The sequence below is a fragment of the Anomaloglossus baeobatrachus genome, chromosome 12 (genome assembly GCF_048569485.1).
Source record: "Anomaloglossus baeobatrachus isolate aAnoBae1 chromosome 12, aAnoBae1.hap1, whole genome shotgun sequence".
Taxonomy (NCBI): domain Eukaryota; kingdom Metazoa; phylum Chordata; class Amphibia; order Anura; family Aromobatidae; genus Anomaloglossus; species Anomaloglossus baeobatrachus.
The window spans coordinates 16,737,582-16,752,392 of record NC_134364.1 but is presented as its reverse complement, the minus strand read 5'-3'; the positions used below and the strand labels follow the sequence as shown (position 1 = coordinate 16,752,392).

Below are 14,811 nucleotides of genomic sequence, written 5' to 3'. Positions count from 1 at the left end.
GCCCCGAAAGAAGAGGTGGTGACGCACATGTTTCCAAATCATCCTCTCTTAGCAGGCGCCTTAGCCATAGTAACTCACAATTACAATGTAAAGGGTTTCCACCAAAACTTAACGCGAATGTTGAGGGGCTTATCATCCCTGAGGTTGCTAGCACCTGGGCTCTCTGAAACAGAGGGTCTGGTGGTAATTTTTGCAGTTTATTGGATGTTACATCTAATCTATTTAGTTTGTGCAGGTGGGAAAAAGTTCCCTTTGGGATGTGTTCGATCATGTTATGATCTAGACTAAGCGTGTGCAAGCTGATCATTTTTTCCACCGCTTCCCAAGGAATGGTTTCCAAGTTATTGTACGATAGGTCAAGTTCCTCCAGGGCTAAAACGTCATCAAAGGCGGTGGGTGAAATTAATATCAGCTGGTTGTTATTAAGTATCAAATGGTGGAGATTGGACAGCCCGGTAAAGATGTCATTGGTGACTTTAGTCAATCGATTGCTGTTTAAATGCAATGCTCTTAAATTGCGCAAATCGGCGAATGCTTGAGGTGTGATGTAGCTTATTGTATTCCTGGACAGAGTCAGTTCCACCAGGCTTGTCATATTTGCGAAATCTTTCCGTTTTATACTGGTGACGAAGTTATCCGCTAGCCTTAACTCTACAGTCTTTCGGTTGATGTTTGGTGGGATGAAGAGCAACCCCTTCTTATCGCACAAAGTTGCGAGATTTGGAGATAGGTTTTGACAGGCACAGCGCTTAGGACAGATCTCAGCTCTCACCGCCATGCCAATGAACAACAGATAACCAAACAGTTTTTCCATTGTAGATCAGGTTAAAAAGCCTGCAAGAAAAACAGAGAGAGCCACCATTAGTGTCATGGACTTTACACATTTTTATTTTTTTTTTTTTTTCAAAAATTTGTAAAAATTTAAAAGCCTTTGTGCTGAACAGCTGAGATCCACAATACAACAAAACCAAAGAGCGGTAGCCATTATTTTTATTAAACATCCTCCCCTGAAAAATACTCAGATCCCTACATATATCGCATTAACCCCCAAATATTTTTCCAATGCATTTTCCCAATTTTTTAAATTAAATTTTAACATTTTAAAAAACGAGACCAATTTTAATGAAATTTAGTTATACTTATTAGATATGCCTCCCTGTTAGGCCCCCTTCACACGTCTGTGATAAAAATGCACATTTTTCATGGTCCGTGTTGAAGGTGAGCATTGCCATACGTGTGCCGTGATTTGGTACATGTGTGTTCTATGTGTGCTATCGGAGAACAGGAACTTTTTATGCACCTGTCCCCGATACTGCTGTCTCCAACGCTGCTGCTTCCGGATCTGTGGTGCAATGAATATTCATGAGCATAATGAGCCGGCCTGGAAGCAACTGACAGCAGCGCTGGAGACAGGTGAGTATAGTAAATCATTTTATTTCAAAGACACCTGTTTTCTCCAGTACGTGTTACACTTATCATGTGACATTAGTGCTGCCGGAAAAAAATAAACTTCTCTCCGTGTGGAACACATGGACACGCGTGTGCGCAGACCCATTGATTTTAATGGGTCTGCATATGTCTGTGTCTCCGGTACTGAAATCACAGACGTGTGAATGGGGCCTAATTGAAACAATCACATCCTTACTTAAAATTATAGATTCTATCTTTTGTGCATTTTCCCCAAATTTTTACTCCAATTTCCAAAATTTGCAGAAACCAATAAGAGTGATTCTAGTCAACATTATTTTTTAAAAAAAGAAATAAAAAATTGTGAAATATCCTTACATGCAAATTAAACAATCATATTCCTATTTATACCACATCCAGCCACAAAGCTGTTTCCCGTGCTTTTTCAAAAATTTTTAGCAAATTTTCTAAAATGTTCAAACTTATCAAGAACAATTTCATTTTTTATAAACTTGTTAATGAAAGAATCCTTACTCATAATACATCAACTCCCTTATCTTTTTACAATTCTTTATTATTATTATTATTATTATTATTATTATTATTATTATTAATAATAATAAAAGTTGACTTAAATGTATTAAAATTATTTATTTAGCTTTATTAAATTTTCTAAAAATTGTAAAATTGGCAACAACGAATCAAATTTAATAAAAAACTTGCATGATATCTCTCATCGTTAATTAAACAATCATATACTTACATATATTACATCACCCCCAAACCTTTTGCTTATGACTTTCCCCAACTTTTTACAAAATTGAATTTTTTATAAACTTGATTAAAAAAAATGAGAAAAATTCTAACTATAATTAATAAAAACTTGTTAAAAGTTCCCTCCATATTAAAGAAACAATTACAGATTTACACATCATGATTCTTTTTCATATCCAATTTCCTACATTTTTTTATCAAATTTTCCACAAAATTATAAGCAAACAATTAATGTACATTAATTCTAATTAGTATTAATAACAAAAACATAGTAAGTATCAATTCTTGCTAATGAAACAACATATCTTTACTTATATCACATACTCTCTTGAATGTTTCTCCCATGCCATTTACTCAAATTATATACAATTTTTCAAAATGTAAAAAATAAACCCCAAAAATAATTTTAAACAAATTTAATAAAAACTTGTTAAACATATTTCCTTGATAATAAAACAGCCCTTCCTTACTTATACAACATCAATCCTCTTTTTTTTCCCAATGTCTCTAACCCAATTGTTATCACATTTTTTACAAACTTTTAAAGAAAAATTGTAAACAAATTTAATAAAACTCGTTAGACATCACTCCCTGTTAATGAAACAATCATTCCTTACTTAAATCACATCAACTCCTGATTTTTTTTATGCCATTTACTCAATTTATTTATTAAAGTGAACTATTTATTGGATTTTCAATTTAAAGTGTGTTTCCTCCAATGACCATTGTTCTACTGGTTCTAGAACATCTTTTATACTTTTTTTTCTCTAAGCCTTTGTGCCAAAGTTACAACTCCTGGTGATAATAGTGTAAATTTTCCATTCAACTAACTGTGCGTATACCATAGAATGAGGAAAATAGCAAACGCTCGAGAATAACCTTTATGATAAACACCTACCATAGTTGGTTGAAGGTAACCTTTGCTCAATTACTACTGGGCAGTATCATTTTGGAGCGCAGGGGCATGGGCAAAATTGCTGCTTTACATAAAGATGGCCAAGGCTATAAGAAGATTGGCAACACCTTTAACCCGAGCTGCAGTATGGTGGTCAAGACCATACAGTGGTTTAACCAGACAGATGCACTCAGAACAGGCCTCGCCATTGTCGGCCACAGAAGATGATTGCATGTGCTCAGCGTCATATCCAGAGGTAGTCAGTGGTCAGACCATACGCGCACACTGCAGAGGTTACAGGGGTGGGGGGTCTGCCTGTCAGTGCTCAGACCATACACCACACACTGCAGAGGTTACAGGGATGGGGGGTCCACCTGTCAGTGCTCAGACCTTACACTGCACACTGCAGATGTTACAGGGGTGGGGGGTCCACCTGTCAGTGCTCAGACCATACACCGCACACTGCAGAGGTCACAGGGGTGGGGGGGTCCACCTGTCAGTGCTCAGACCATACACTGCACACTGCAGAGGTTACAGGGGTGGGGGGTCCACCTGTCAGTGCTCAGACCATACACCGCACACTGCAGAGGTCACAGGGGTGGGGGGGTCCGCCTGTCAGTGCTCAGACCATACACCGCACACTGCAGAGGTTACAGGGGTGCGGGGGTCCGCCTGTCAGTGCTCAGACTATACACCACACATGCAGAGGTTACAGGGGTGTGGGGTCCGCCTGTCAGTGCTCAGACCATACACCACACACTGCAGAGGTTACAGGAGTTGGGGTCCACCTGTCAGTGCTCAGACCATACGCCGCACACTGCAGAGGTTACAGGGGTTGGGGTCCACCTGCCACTGCTCAGACCATACACCACACACTGCAGAGGTTACAGGGGTGTAGGGTCCACCTGTCACTGCTCAGACCATACACCACACACTGCAGAGGTTACAAGGGTTGGGGTCCACCTGTCAGTGCTCAGACCATACACCACACACTGCAGAGGTTACAGGGGTGGGGGGTCCGCCTGTCACTGCTCAGACCATACACCACACACTGCAGAGGTTACAAGGGTTGGGGTCCACCTGTCAGTGCTCAGACCATACACCACACACTGCAGAGGTTACAGAGGTTGGGGTCCACCTGTCAGTGCTCAGACCATACACCGAACACTGCAGAGGTTACAGGGGTGCGGGGGTCCGCCTGTCAGTGCTCAGACCATACACCACACACTGCAGAGGTTACAGGGGTGGGGGGTCTTCTTGTCAGTGCTCAGACCATATGCTGCTCACTGCAGAGGTTACAGAGGTGGGGGGTCCGCCTATCAGCGCTCAGTCCATACACTGCATGCTGTGAAGATTACAGGGGTGGAGGGTCCGACTGTCATATGCCGCACACTGCATCACATTGCTCTGCATGGTTGTCATCCCAGAAGGAAGCCTCTTCATGAGTGGTGTCTTATTTTAATACCATTTCATAATTTATTCCCCAAAAATTGGGTGGAAAAGTAAATGTTTATTAAAAAAAAGTTAAAGAAGTGTCTGTTTTGCACATTTCTTGAACTTTTTTTTAAAAAAAAACTACAAAAGAAAACTCAAACACATTTGACCTTGTTGCAATAAGTTCTATATTTTTTCTTTTTTTTCTGGCGCACTTTGCTGTCCTCATTAGAGCTCTTTGAGGGGTCACTGACTGCAGAGGAGATCTGGTTCTCCTAAGACCCGGCAGGTTCTGCTCGCTCCTTCTACCTGGTAATCATCTAATTTTTAGGAGCGGAGGAAGACCCTTATTATTTTTTATTGCTGTATATACAAAGTGCTCGTTCAGAGAGATCAAACGCAGGGCAAGCATCTGGTGGTGGGCAGGTTCTCGTTTCAGTTGCTGTTATGGGTGATGATTTTTGACGTCTCTGCCTTTGACTTCTATAATTATATTACATGCTTATTTTCTAAGATTTCAAAGTTTGGTGACATCAGATTGAATGCTCTTAGTTTTTCAACCCTTGTTATATTTTTTTTGCCAGCCAGCTTATGAGCAACAACTTTGACAAGGTAAATAATAAGTGAAACAACGTCTCGCGAAACTGTGCCAAAACGCAACATCACATAAAGAGAAATTATGGGTTAGAACCGTAGATAAACATTACCGGGAGTGCGTCTGAAAGCCGGGCCCGCGGGGTAGCTGTCCAAGTCAATTAACTCATTATTACTAATGGGGTACAATTATGTTGTGAGGCGTCCACCAGAGACACTGCCAGGAAAAGAAAGTTACCCTCGGAAAAGTTTTGATACATTTTAACAGGTCAAAATTCACAGTAAAGGCTCAGTTACGGTACTTTGTCCAGATGAAGAACTTGTCTATGAAGAAAGAAAATAATTTGCACAAATTAAGGATAATTTGACATGGTTTGAAAAGTGTGAAAATAGTTGTAATACGGATATTTTCCAGGAGCACATTTTAAAAATAAACGATCTAATATATAAAGCTGAATGTATGAATGTGTGTGTGTGTGTGTGTGTGTATATGTGTGTGTGTGTGTGTGTGTGTGTGTGTGTGTATATGTGTGTGTGTGTATATGTGTGTGTGTGTGTGTGTGTGTGTGTGTGTGTGTATATGTGTGTGTGTGTATATGTGTGTGTGTGTGTGTGTGTGTGTGTGTGTGTGTGTATGTGTGTGTGTGTGTGTATATGTGTGTGTGTGTATATGTGTGTGTGTGTGTGTGTGTGTGTGTATATGTGTGTGTGTGTGTGTGTGTGTGTGTGTATATGTGTGTGTGTGTGTGTGTGTGTGTGTGTGTATATGTGTGTGTGTGTGTGTGTGTGTGTGTGTATGTGTGTGTGTGTGTGTGTGTGTGTGTGTGTATATGTGTGTGTGTGTGTGTGTGTGTGTGTGTGTGTGTATATGTGTGTGTGTGTGTGTGTGTGTGTGTGTGTGTGTATGTCCGAGATTGGCATCTGCAGCGTCGCAGCTACAGCCACAAAATTTTGCAGACTGAGAAAGAGACAGAAAAACAGTTTGCACTCTGATAATGCTAAAGTATGGAAACCATGAATATGTGAACATGGACCTGCATTACTGCTAAGGAAAATCTGAGAAAAATGAGATATTTAGCATATATAAATGGCCATTTGTATATCTGCCCAGTTGCCCCTTCACGGCATATCTCGTAACTGGGTCCCTGTCGCTATGCTGAAGCCTCTCTCTAGGTTAAAAACCTCCTGTGTATGGGCAAGTAGGAACCTGCTATATAGGATAAGATTACCTGTGGCAACTGGGGGAAGGGTGCACGGTCAGAAGGTATGACCCTCTTCATATAGACAAAAAAGACTGACTGCACTCCTCGACCTGACGTGTGAACAGGTGCATAACTGAACATGACATAAAATACAAAAGGATTTTCCTTAGCAGTAATGCAGGTCCATGTTCACATATTCATGGTTTCCATACTTTAGCATTATCAGAGTGCAAACTGTTTTTTTGTATTTTATGTCATGTTCAGTTATGCACCTGTTCACACGTTTTTTTTTTGTCTGAGAAAGAGACAGAGACAGTCAGAGACAGACAGGGAAAGAGACAGACAGACAAAGAGATAGAGAGAGAGACAGAGATATATACAGAGGGGGAGACAGACATAATTACGTTTATATCTATTTGTTTTGGGGTTTTTGAGTGCAGAATACATTTTTGTTAATACATTCTATTTTGTTAACAGCAGTTATTAACCCGGGCAAAGCCGGGTAGTACAGCTAGTCTAATATATAAAGCTGAATATGTGTATGTGTGTGTATATGTATGTGTGTATGTCCAGGATTGGCATCTGCACCGTCGCAGCTAAAGCCACAAAATTTTGCACACTCACACTTCTGGACCCCGAGAGCGTCATAGGCTATGTTTTGAGGGGAAATTTTAACCCTGCGCTTGACAGTTAATCACCAAAAAACCTGCCTCCATTAAAGCGAATGGTGCTGGGAGCCACAGTGCAGCCAGAACTTCAGAAGAATGCCAGCCACACCCTTATATGGAATGTTGGCGTGTCACAATGCAGCCAGGGAAAGAGACACAGACAGGGAAAGAGACAGACACAGACAGGGTAAGAAACCAAAGAGACAGACTGACAGGGAAAGCGACAGACAGGGAAAGAGAGGGAAAGAGACAGACAGGGTAAGAGACAGACACAGACAAAGAGACAGAGACATACACAGGGAAACAATCAGACAGGGAAAGAGAGGGAAAGAGACAGACAGGGTAAGAGACAGACAAAGACATATAAAGAGACAGACAAAGAGACACACAGGGAAAGAGAATGAGGGAAAGAGACAGACAGGGAAAGAGAGGGAAAGAGACAGACAGGGAAAGAGACAGACAGGGAAAGTGACAGAGATAGACAGGGAAAGAGATTGGGACAGACTGAGAAAGAGACAGAGACAGTCAGAGACAGACAGGGAAAGAGACAGACAGACAAAGAGATAGAGAGAGACAGAGAGATATATACAGAGGGGGAGACAGACATTATAATTACATTTATATCTATTTGTTTTGTGGTGTTTGTGTGCAGAATACATTTTTGTTAAAACATTCTATTTTGTTAACAGCAGTTATTAACCAGGGCGAAGCCGGAGAGTACAGCTAGTCTAATATATAAAGCTGAATGTGTGTATGTGTGTGTGTATGTGTGTGTGTATGTCCAGGATTGGCATCTGCACCGTCGCAGCTACAGCCACAAAATTTTGAACACTCACACTTTTGGACCCCGAGAGCATCATAGGCTATGTTTTGAGGGGAAATTTTAACCCCGCGCTTTACAGTTATTCACCAAAAAACCTGCCTCCATTAAAGCGAATAGAGCTGGGAGCCAGAGTGCAGCCAGAACTTCAGAAGCATGCGCAGCCACGCCCTTATATGGAATGTTGGCATGTCACAATGCAGCCAGGGAAAGAGACAGACACAGACAGGGAAAGAGGCAGACACAGACAGGGTAAGAAACAGACACAAAAAGACAGACAAAGACAAAGAGACAGACTGACAGGGAAAGAGACAGACACAAAGAGACAGAGACAGACAGAGAAAAAGACAGACAGGGAAAGAAAGGGAAAGAGATAGACAGGGTAAGAGACAGACAAAGAGACAGACGGAAAGAGACAGAGGGAAAGAGGGGAAGAGACAGACAGGGAAAGAGAGGGAAAGAGACAGACAGGGAAAGAGACAGATAGGGAAAGTGACAGAGATAGATAGACAGACAGGGAAAGAGATAGATAGACAGACAGGGAAAGAGATTGAGACAGACGGAGAAAGAGACAGAGACAGTCAGAGACAGACAGGGAAAGAGACAGACAGACAAAGAGATAGAGAGAGAGACAGAGAGATATATACAGAGGGAGAGACAGACAGAGAATGGGAGAGAAACAGAGAGACAGTTACTATCCCAGGCGTTAATACATGCTATTTATACATTCTATCCTGGGAATGTTAATACATTCTATTTTGTTAACAACAGTTATTAACCCAAGCGAAGCCGGGTAGTACACCTAGTGGTGGCTGCAGACAGAATCTTATTATGCATCTCTGTATACAGGGAGCTCCCCCTAGTTGTGAATGCAGACAGAATCCTATCATGTATCTCTGTATAGAGGGAGCTCCCCCTAGTGGTGGCTGCAGACAGAATCTTATCTTATGTATCTCTGTATACAGGGAGCTCCCCCTAGTAGTGACTGCAGACAGAATCTTATCATGTATTTCTGTATACAGGGAGCTCCCCCTAGTGGTGGCTGCAGACAGGATCTTATCATGTATCTCTGTATACAGGGAGCTCCCCCAAGTGGTGACTGCAGACAGGATCTTACCATGTATCTCTGTATACAGGGAGCTCCCCCTAGTGGTGACTGCAGACAGGATCTTATCATGTATCTCTGTATACAGGGAGCTCCCCCTAGTGGTGGCTGCAGACAGAATCTTATCATGTATCTCTGTATACAGGGAGCTCCCCCTAGTGGTGACTGCAGACAGGATCTTATCATGTATCTCTGTAAACAGGGAGATCCCCCTAGTGGTGGCTGCAGACAGAATCTTATCATGTATCTCTGTATACAGGGAGCTCCCCCTAGTGGTGACTGCAGATAGGATCTTATCATGTATCTCTGTATACAGGGAGCTCCCCCTAGTGGTGGCTGCAGACAGGATCTTATCATGTATCTCTGTATAGAGGGAGCTCCCCCTAGTGGTGACTGCAGACAGGATCTTATCATGTATCTCTGTATACAGGGAGCTCCCCCTAGTGGTGGCTGCAGACAGGATCTTATCATGTATTTCTGTATACAGGGAGCTCCCCCTAGTGGTGGCTGCAGACAGGATCTTATCATGTATCTCTGTATACAGGGAGCTCCCCCTAGTGGTGACTGCAGACAGAATCTTATCATGTATCTCTGTATACAGGGAGCTCCCCCTAGTGGTGGCTGCAGACAGAATCTTATCATGTATCTCTGTATACAGGGAGCTCCCCCTAGTGGTGGCTGCAGACAGGATCTTATCATGTATCTCTGTATACAGGGAGCTCCCCCTAGTGGTGACTGCAGACAGAATTTTATCATGTATCTCTGTATACAGGGAGCTCCCCCTAGTGGTGACTGCAGACAGGATCTTATCATGTATCTCTGTATACAGGGAGATCCCCCTAGTGGTGGCTGCAGACAGAATCTTATCATGTATCTCTGTATACAGGGAGCTCCCCCTAGTGGTGGCTGCAGACAGGATCTTATCATGTATCTCTGTATACAGGGAGCTCCCCCTAGTGGTGGCTGCAGACAGGATCTTATCATGTATCTCTGTATACAGGGAGCACATTAGAATATATTAGAATACTAGACTAATTTAATTTTAAAAATATTTTCTTTGCTGCATCATTACTTATAAACTTCATATTCCTCTTCTTATCTATATATTTCTTTGTTGACATTTTTGCTAGACACACATTACCTATCAGGATATAATAATATCGCACATATAAACCCCCCTGATTATTCTGCTTTCTTCTTCCGTGGAAGCTTTTAGACCGGGTTTAAAGTATTATCTATTGAAAACTTTTCTCCATGGTAACACGGCGGATTCATAGGAACTGCTCGCTCACAGCCGGTCTGCGTTTCACTCAGAATTTTTAATTGAAGCCAATTATTAAGAATCTGCTACGAATAATTATAGTCAAACAGATTTCCAAATGTCACAGAAGTCACCAACTTACAAATTGGTTTTATCAACACGACGTAGACAATTGCAAACTATTATTATTTATCATTATCATTAATTTAAATTAAAAAAATGTTAAGCCTCATATAATGTTATATTATTGAGTTATTTAGTAGCTTGAAGACAACTGGAATTCCATAAAGCCAATTAAGGCAAGTGTCCATCATAGAGATGAGCGCCCATGTAAGACCCCTCTATCACCCAGCTCCACCCAATCAACTAAACTGGAAAGCAACTAGTAAGTGTATCTCTTACCCTAGAAAAAAACATTACACCCATGTATTATATTTCTAAGCTTACTTCTAATGCTCCTGTAGTGACTGCTGCAGGGGAAATTTAAGCATAAGATCTCTCCCACTGATTACTGGGATATAGTTAGCCTATATTACTGGGAGAGACACACAGACCTCACATCCAGCCTATATTACTGGGAGAGACACACAGAACTCACATCCAGCCTATATTACTGGGAGAGACACACAGAGCTCACATCCAGCCTATATTACTGGGAGAGATACACAGACCTCACATCCAGCCTATATTACTGGGAGAGACACACAGAGCTTACATCCAGCCTATATTACTGGGAGACACACAGAGCTCACATCCAGCCTATATAACTGGGAGAGATACACAGACTTCACATCCAGCCTATATTACTGGGAGACACACAGAGCTCACATCCAGCCTATATTACTGGGAGAGATACACAGAGCTCACATCCAGCCTATATTACTGGGAGAGACACACAGAGCTCACATCCAGCCTATATTACTGGGAGACACACAGAGCTCACATCCAGCCTATATTACTGGGAGAGATACACAGAGCTCACATCCAGCCTATATTACTGGGAGAGACACACAGAGCTCACATCCAGCCTATATTACTGGGAGACACACAGAGCTCACATCCAGCCTATATAACTGGGAGAGATACACAGACTTCACATCCAGCCTATATTACTGGGAGACACACAGAGCTCACATCCAGCCTATATTACTGGGAGACACACAGAGCTCACATCCAGCCTATATTACTGGGAGAGATACACAGACCTCACATCCAGCCTATATTACTGGGAGAGACACACAGAGCTCACATCCAGCCTATATTACTGGGAGACACACAGAGCTCACATCCAGCCTATATTACTGGGAGAGATACACAGACCTCACATCCAGCCTATATTACTGGGAGAGATACACAGAGCTCACATCCAGCCTATATTACTGGGAGAGACACACAGAGCTCACATCCAGCCTATATTACTGGGAGACACACAGAGCTCACATCCAGCCTATATTACTGGGAGAGATACACAGACCTCACATCCAGCCTATATTACTGGGAGAGAGACACAGAGCTCACATCCAGCCTATATTACTGGGAGAGATACACAGACCTCACATCCAGCCTATATTACTGGGAGAGACACACAGAGCTCACATCCAGCCTATATTACTGGGAGACACACAGAGCTCACATCCAGCCTATATTACTGGGAGAGATACACAGAGCTCACATCCAGCCTATATTACTGGGAGAGACACACAGAGCTCACATCCAGCCTATATTACTGGGAGACACACAGAGCTCACATCCAGCCTATATTACTGGGAGAGATACACAGACCTCACATCCAGCCTATATTACTGGGAGAGATACACAGAGCTCACATCCAGCCTATATTACTGGGAGAGACACACAGAGCTCACATCCAGCCTATATTACTGGGAGACACACAGAGCTCACATCCAGCCTATATTACTGGGAGAGATACACAGACCTCACATCCAGCCTATATTACTGGGAGAGAGACACAGAGCTCACATCCAGCCTATATTACTGGGAGAGATACACAGAGCTCACATCCAGCCTATATTACTGGGAGAGACACACAGAGCTCACATCCAGCCTATATTACTGGGAGACACACAGAGCTCACATCCAGCCTATATTACTGGGAGAGATACACAGACCTCACATCCAGCCTATATTACTGGGAGAGAGACACAGAGCTCACATCCAGCCTATATTACTGGGAGAGATACACAGACCTCACATCCAGCCTATATTACTGGGAGAGACACACAGAGCTCACATCCAGCCTATATTACTGGGAGACACACAGAGCTCACATCCAGCCTATATTACTGGGAGAGATACACAGACCTCACATCCAGCCTATATTACTGGGAGAGACACACAGAGCTCACATCCAGCCTATATTACTGGGAGACACACAGAGCTCACATCCAGCCTATATTACTGGGAGAGATACACAGACCTCACATCCAGCCTATATTACTGGGAGAGATACACAGAGCTCACATCCAGCCTATATTACTGGGAGAGACACACAGAGCTCACATCCAGCCTATATTACTGGGAGACACACAGAGCTCACATCCAGCCTATATTACTGGGAGAGATACACAGACCTCACATCCAGCCTATATTACTGGGAGAGAGACACAGAGCTCACATCCAGCCTATATTACTGGGAGAGAGACACAGAGCTCACATCCAGCCTATATTACTGGGAGAGATACACAGACCTCACATCCAGCCTATATTACTGGGAGAGACACACAGAGCTCACATCCAGCCTATATTACTGGGAGACACACAGAGCTCACATCCAGCCTATATTACTGGGAGAGATACACAGACCTCACATCCAGCCTATATTACTGGGAGAGACACACAGAGCTCACATCCAGCCTATATTACTGGGAGAGATACACAGACCTCACATCCAGCCTATATTACTGGGAGAGATACACAGAGCTCACATCCAGCCTATATTACTGGGAGAGACACACAGAGCTCACATCCAGCCTATATTACTGGGAGACACACAGAGCTCACATCCAGCCTATATTACTGGGAGAGATACACAGACCTCACATCCAGCCTATATTACTGGGAGAGAGACACAGAGCTCACATCCAGCCTATATTACTGGGAGACACACAGAGCTCACATCCAGCTTATATTACTGGGAGAGACACACAGACCTCACATCCAGCCTATATTACTGGGAGAGACACACAGACCTCACATCCAGCCTATATTACTGGGAGAGACACACAGACCTCACATCCAGCCTATATTACTGGGAGAGACACACAGACCTCACATACAGCCAGTATTACTGGGAGAGACACACAGACCTCACATCCAGCCTATATTACTGGGAGAGACACACAGACCTCACATCCAGCCTGTATTACTGGGAGAGACACACAGACCTCACATCCAGCCTGTATTACTAGGAGAGACACACAGACCTCACATCCAGCCTTTATTACTGGGAGAGACACACAGAGCTCACATCCAGCCTATAATACTGGGAGAGACACACAGAGCTCACATCCAGCCTATATTACTGGGAGAGACACACAGAGCTCACATCCAGACTATATTACTGGGAGAGACACACAGACCTCACATCCAGCCTATATTACTGGAGAGATACACAGAGCTCACATCCAGTCTATAGTACTGGGAGAGACACACAGAGCTCACATCCAGCCTATATTACTGGAGAGATACACAGAGCTCACATCCAGCCTATATTACTGGGAGAGACACACAGAGCTCACATCCAGCCTATATTACTGGGAGAGAAATGCAGAACCTATATCCAGCCTATATTATTGGTAGAGACAGATTGAGATCACATCCAGCCATAAGAAGGCACCAATAATTATTGGTTATCATGTGCTACATGCACTGTCTCATGTTGAGTAGGGGTCTGTGTATAGATATTTACAGTTTTGGAAGTAGTGAGATGTAACTGATGTCAGTGCACTGCTCCTTGCACTGCACAGACCTTAGACCTTGCACTGCCATCTAGTGGGCAGAAGCAGTTGCAACATTCTTATAGATATTTGTAAATAGAAAGAAATACTATTCATAATTAGAATTTATTAATTGCATGCAAAACTATATTGCTGCTCTAAACACATAAGAAAAAAATATCTGTAGGATTATTGATGCAGCGCGTGAGTGGGTAATTTTTTTCGGTGAGATTTTTGCACTCGGTCTTATCTTCTTTCTTTAGCGCGTCTCTGATATGCAATGCTGATTTATTACTCCAGGCACAAAAGAACGATTACTATGCTGGAATATTAAGCAGGCTTTAGACCCTGCAGATCGCAGACGCAGCAGCAACGCAACCAAATCTGGTCACTGCAAATCGTCAATAGTATCACGGTATACAAATAATGAATTATCGAAAATGGCGCCCATTGGAATTCCTGCCACATATGTACAAGCTTTTTAATAAAATGTTTAACTTGTGGCGGTGAGCGCATGAAATCATTGTAACAGCTTTATTAGGTCTCTTCGGGATCGGCGCCTGCGGACACACATTACTCTGTTTCCTGTTGTAACATGATACTATTTGTGCTCGTTATTACCAGCGCTGGTAACATCATAGATGTATTTGTGCAATTATACCTAGAATAAATGGCAATGTAAGCTTTGCTTCCTC

General features: G+C 42.8%; 1 protein-coding gene across 1 annotated transcript in view; it reads right to left on the bottom strand.

The window, feature by feature from the left end:
* Positions 1-14,811, bottom strand: part of LRFN5 (leucine rich repeat and fibronectin type III domain containing 5) — a 246,082-nt gene that overhangs the window by 27,752 nt on the left and 203,519 nt on the right. The window contains exon 3 of the mRNA XM_075329521.1: positions 1-834. This exon is cut by the window's left edge and continues 574 nt beyond it. Coding sequence (XP_075185636.1) covers positions 1-814 — 814 coding nt within the window. The 5' untranslated portion in view covers positions 815-834. The remainder of the gene's footprint in view (positions 835-14,811) is intronic.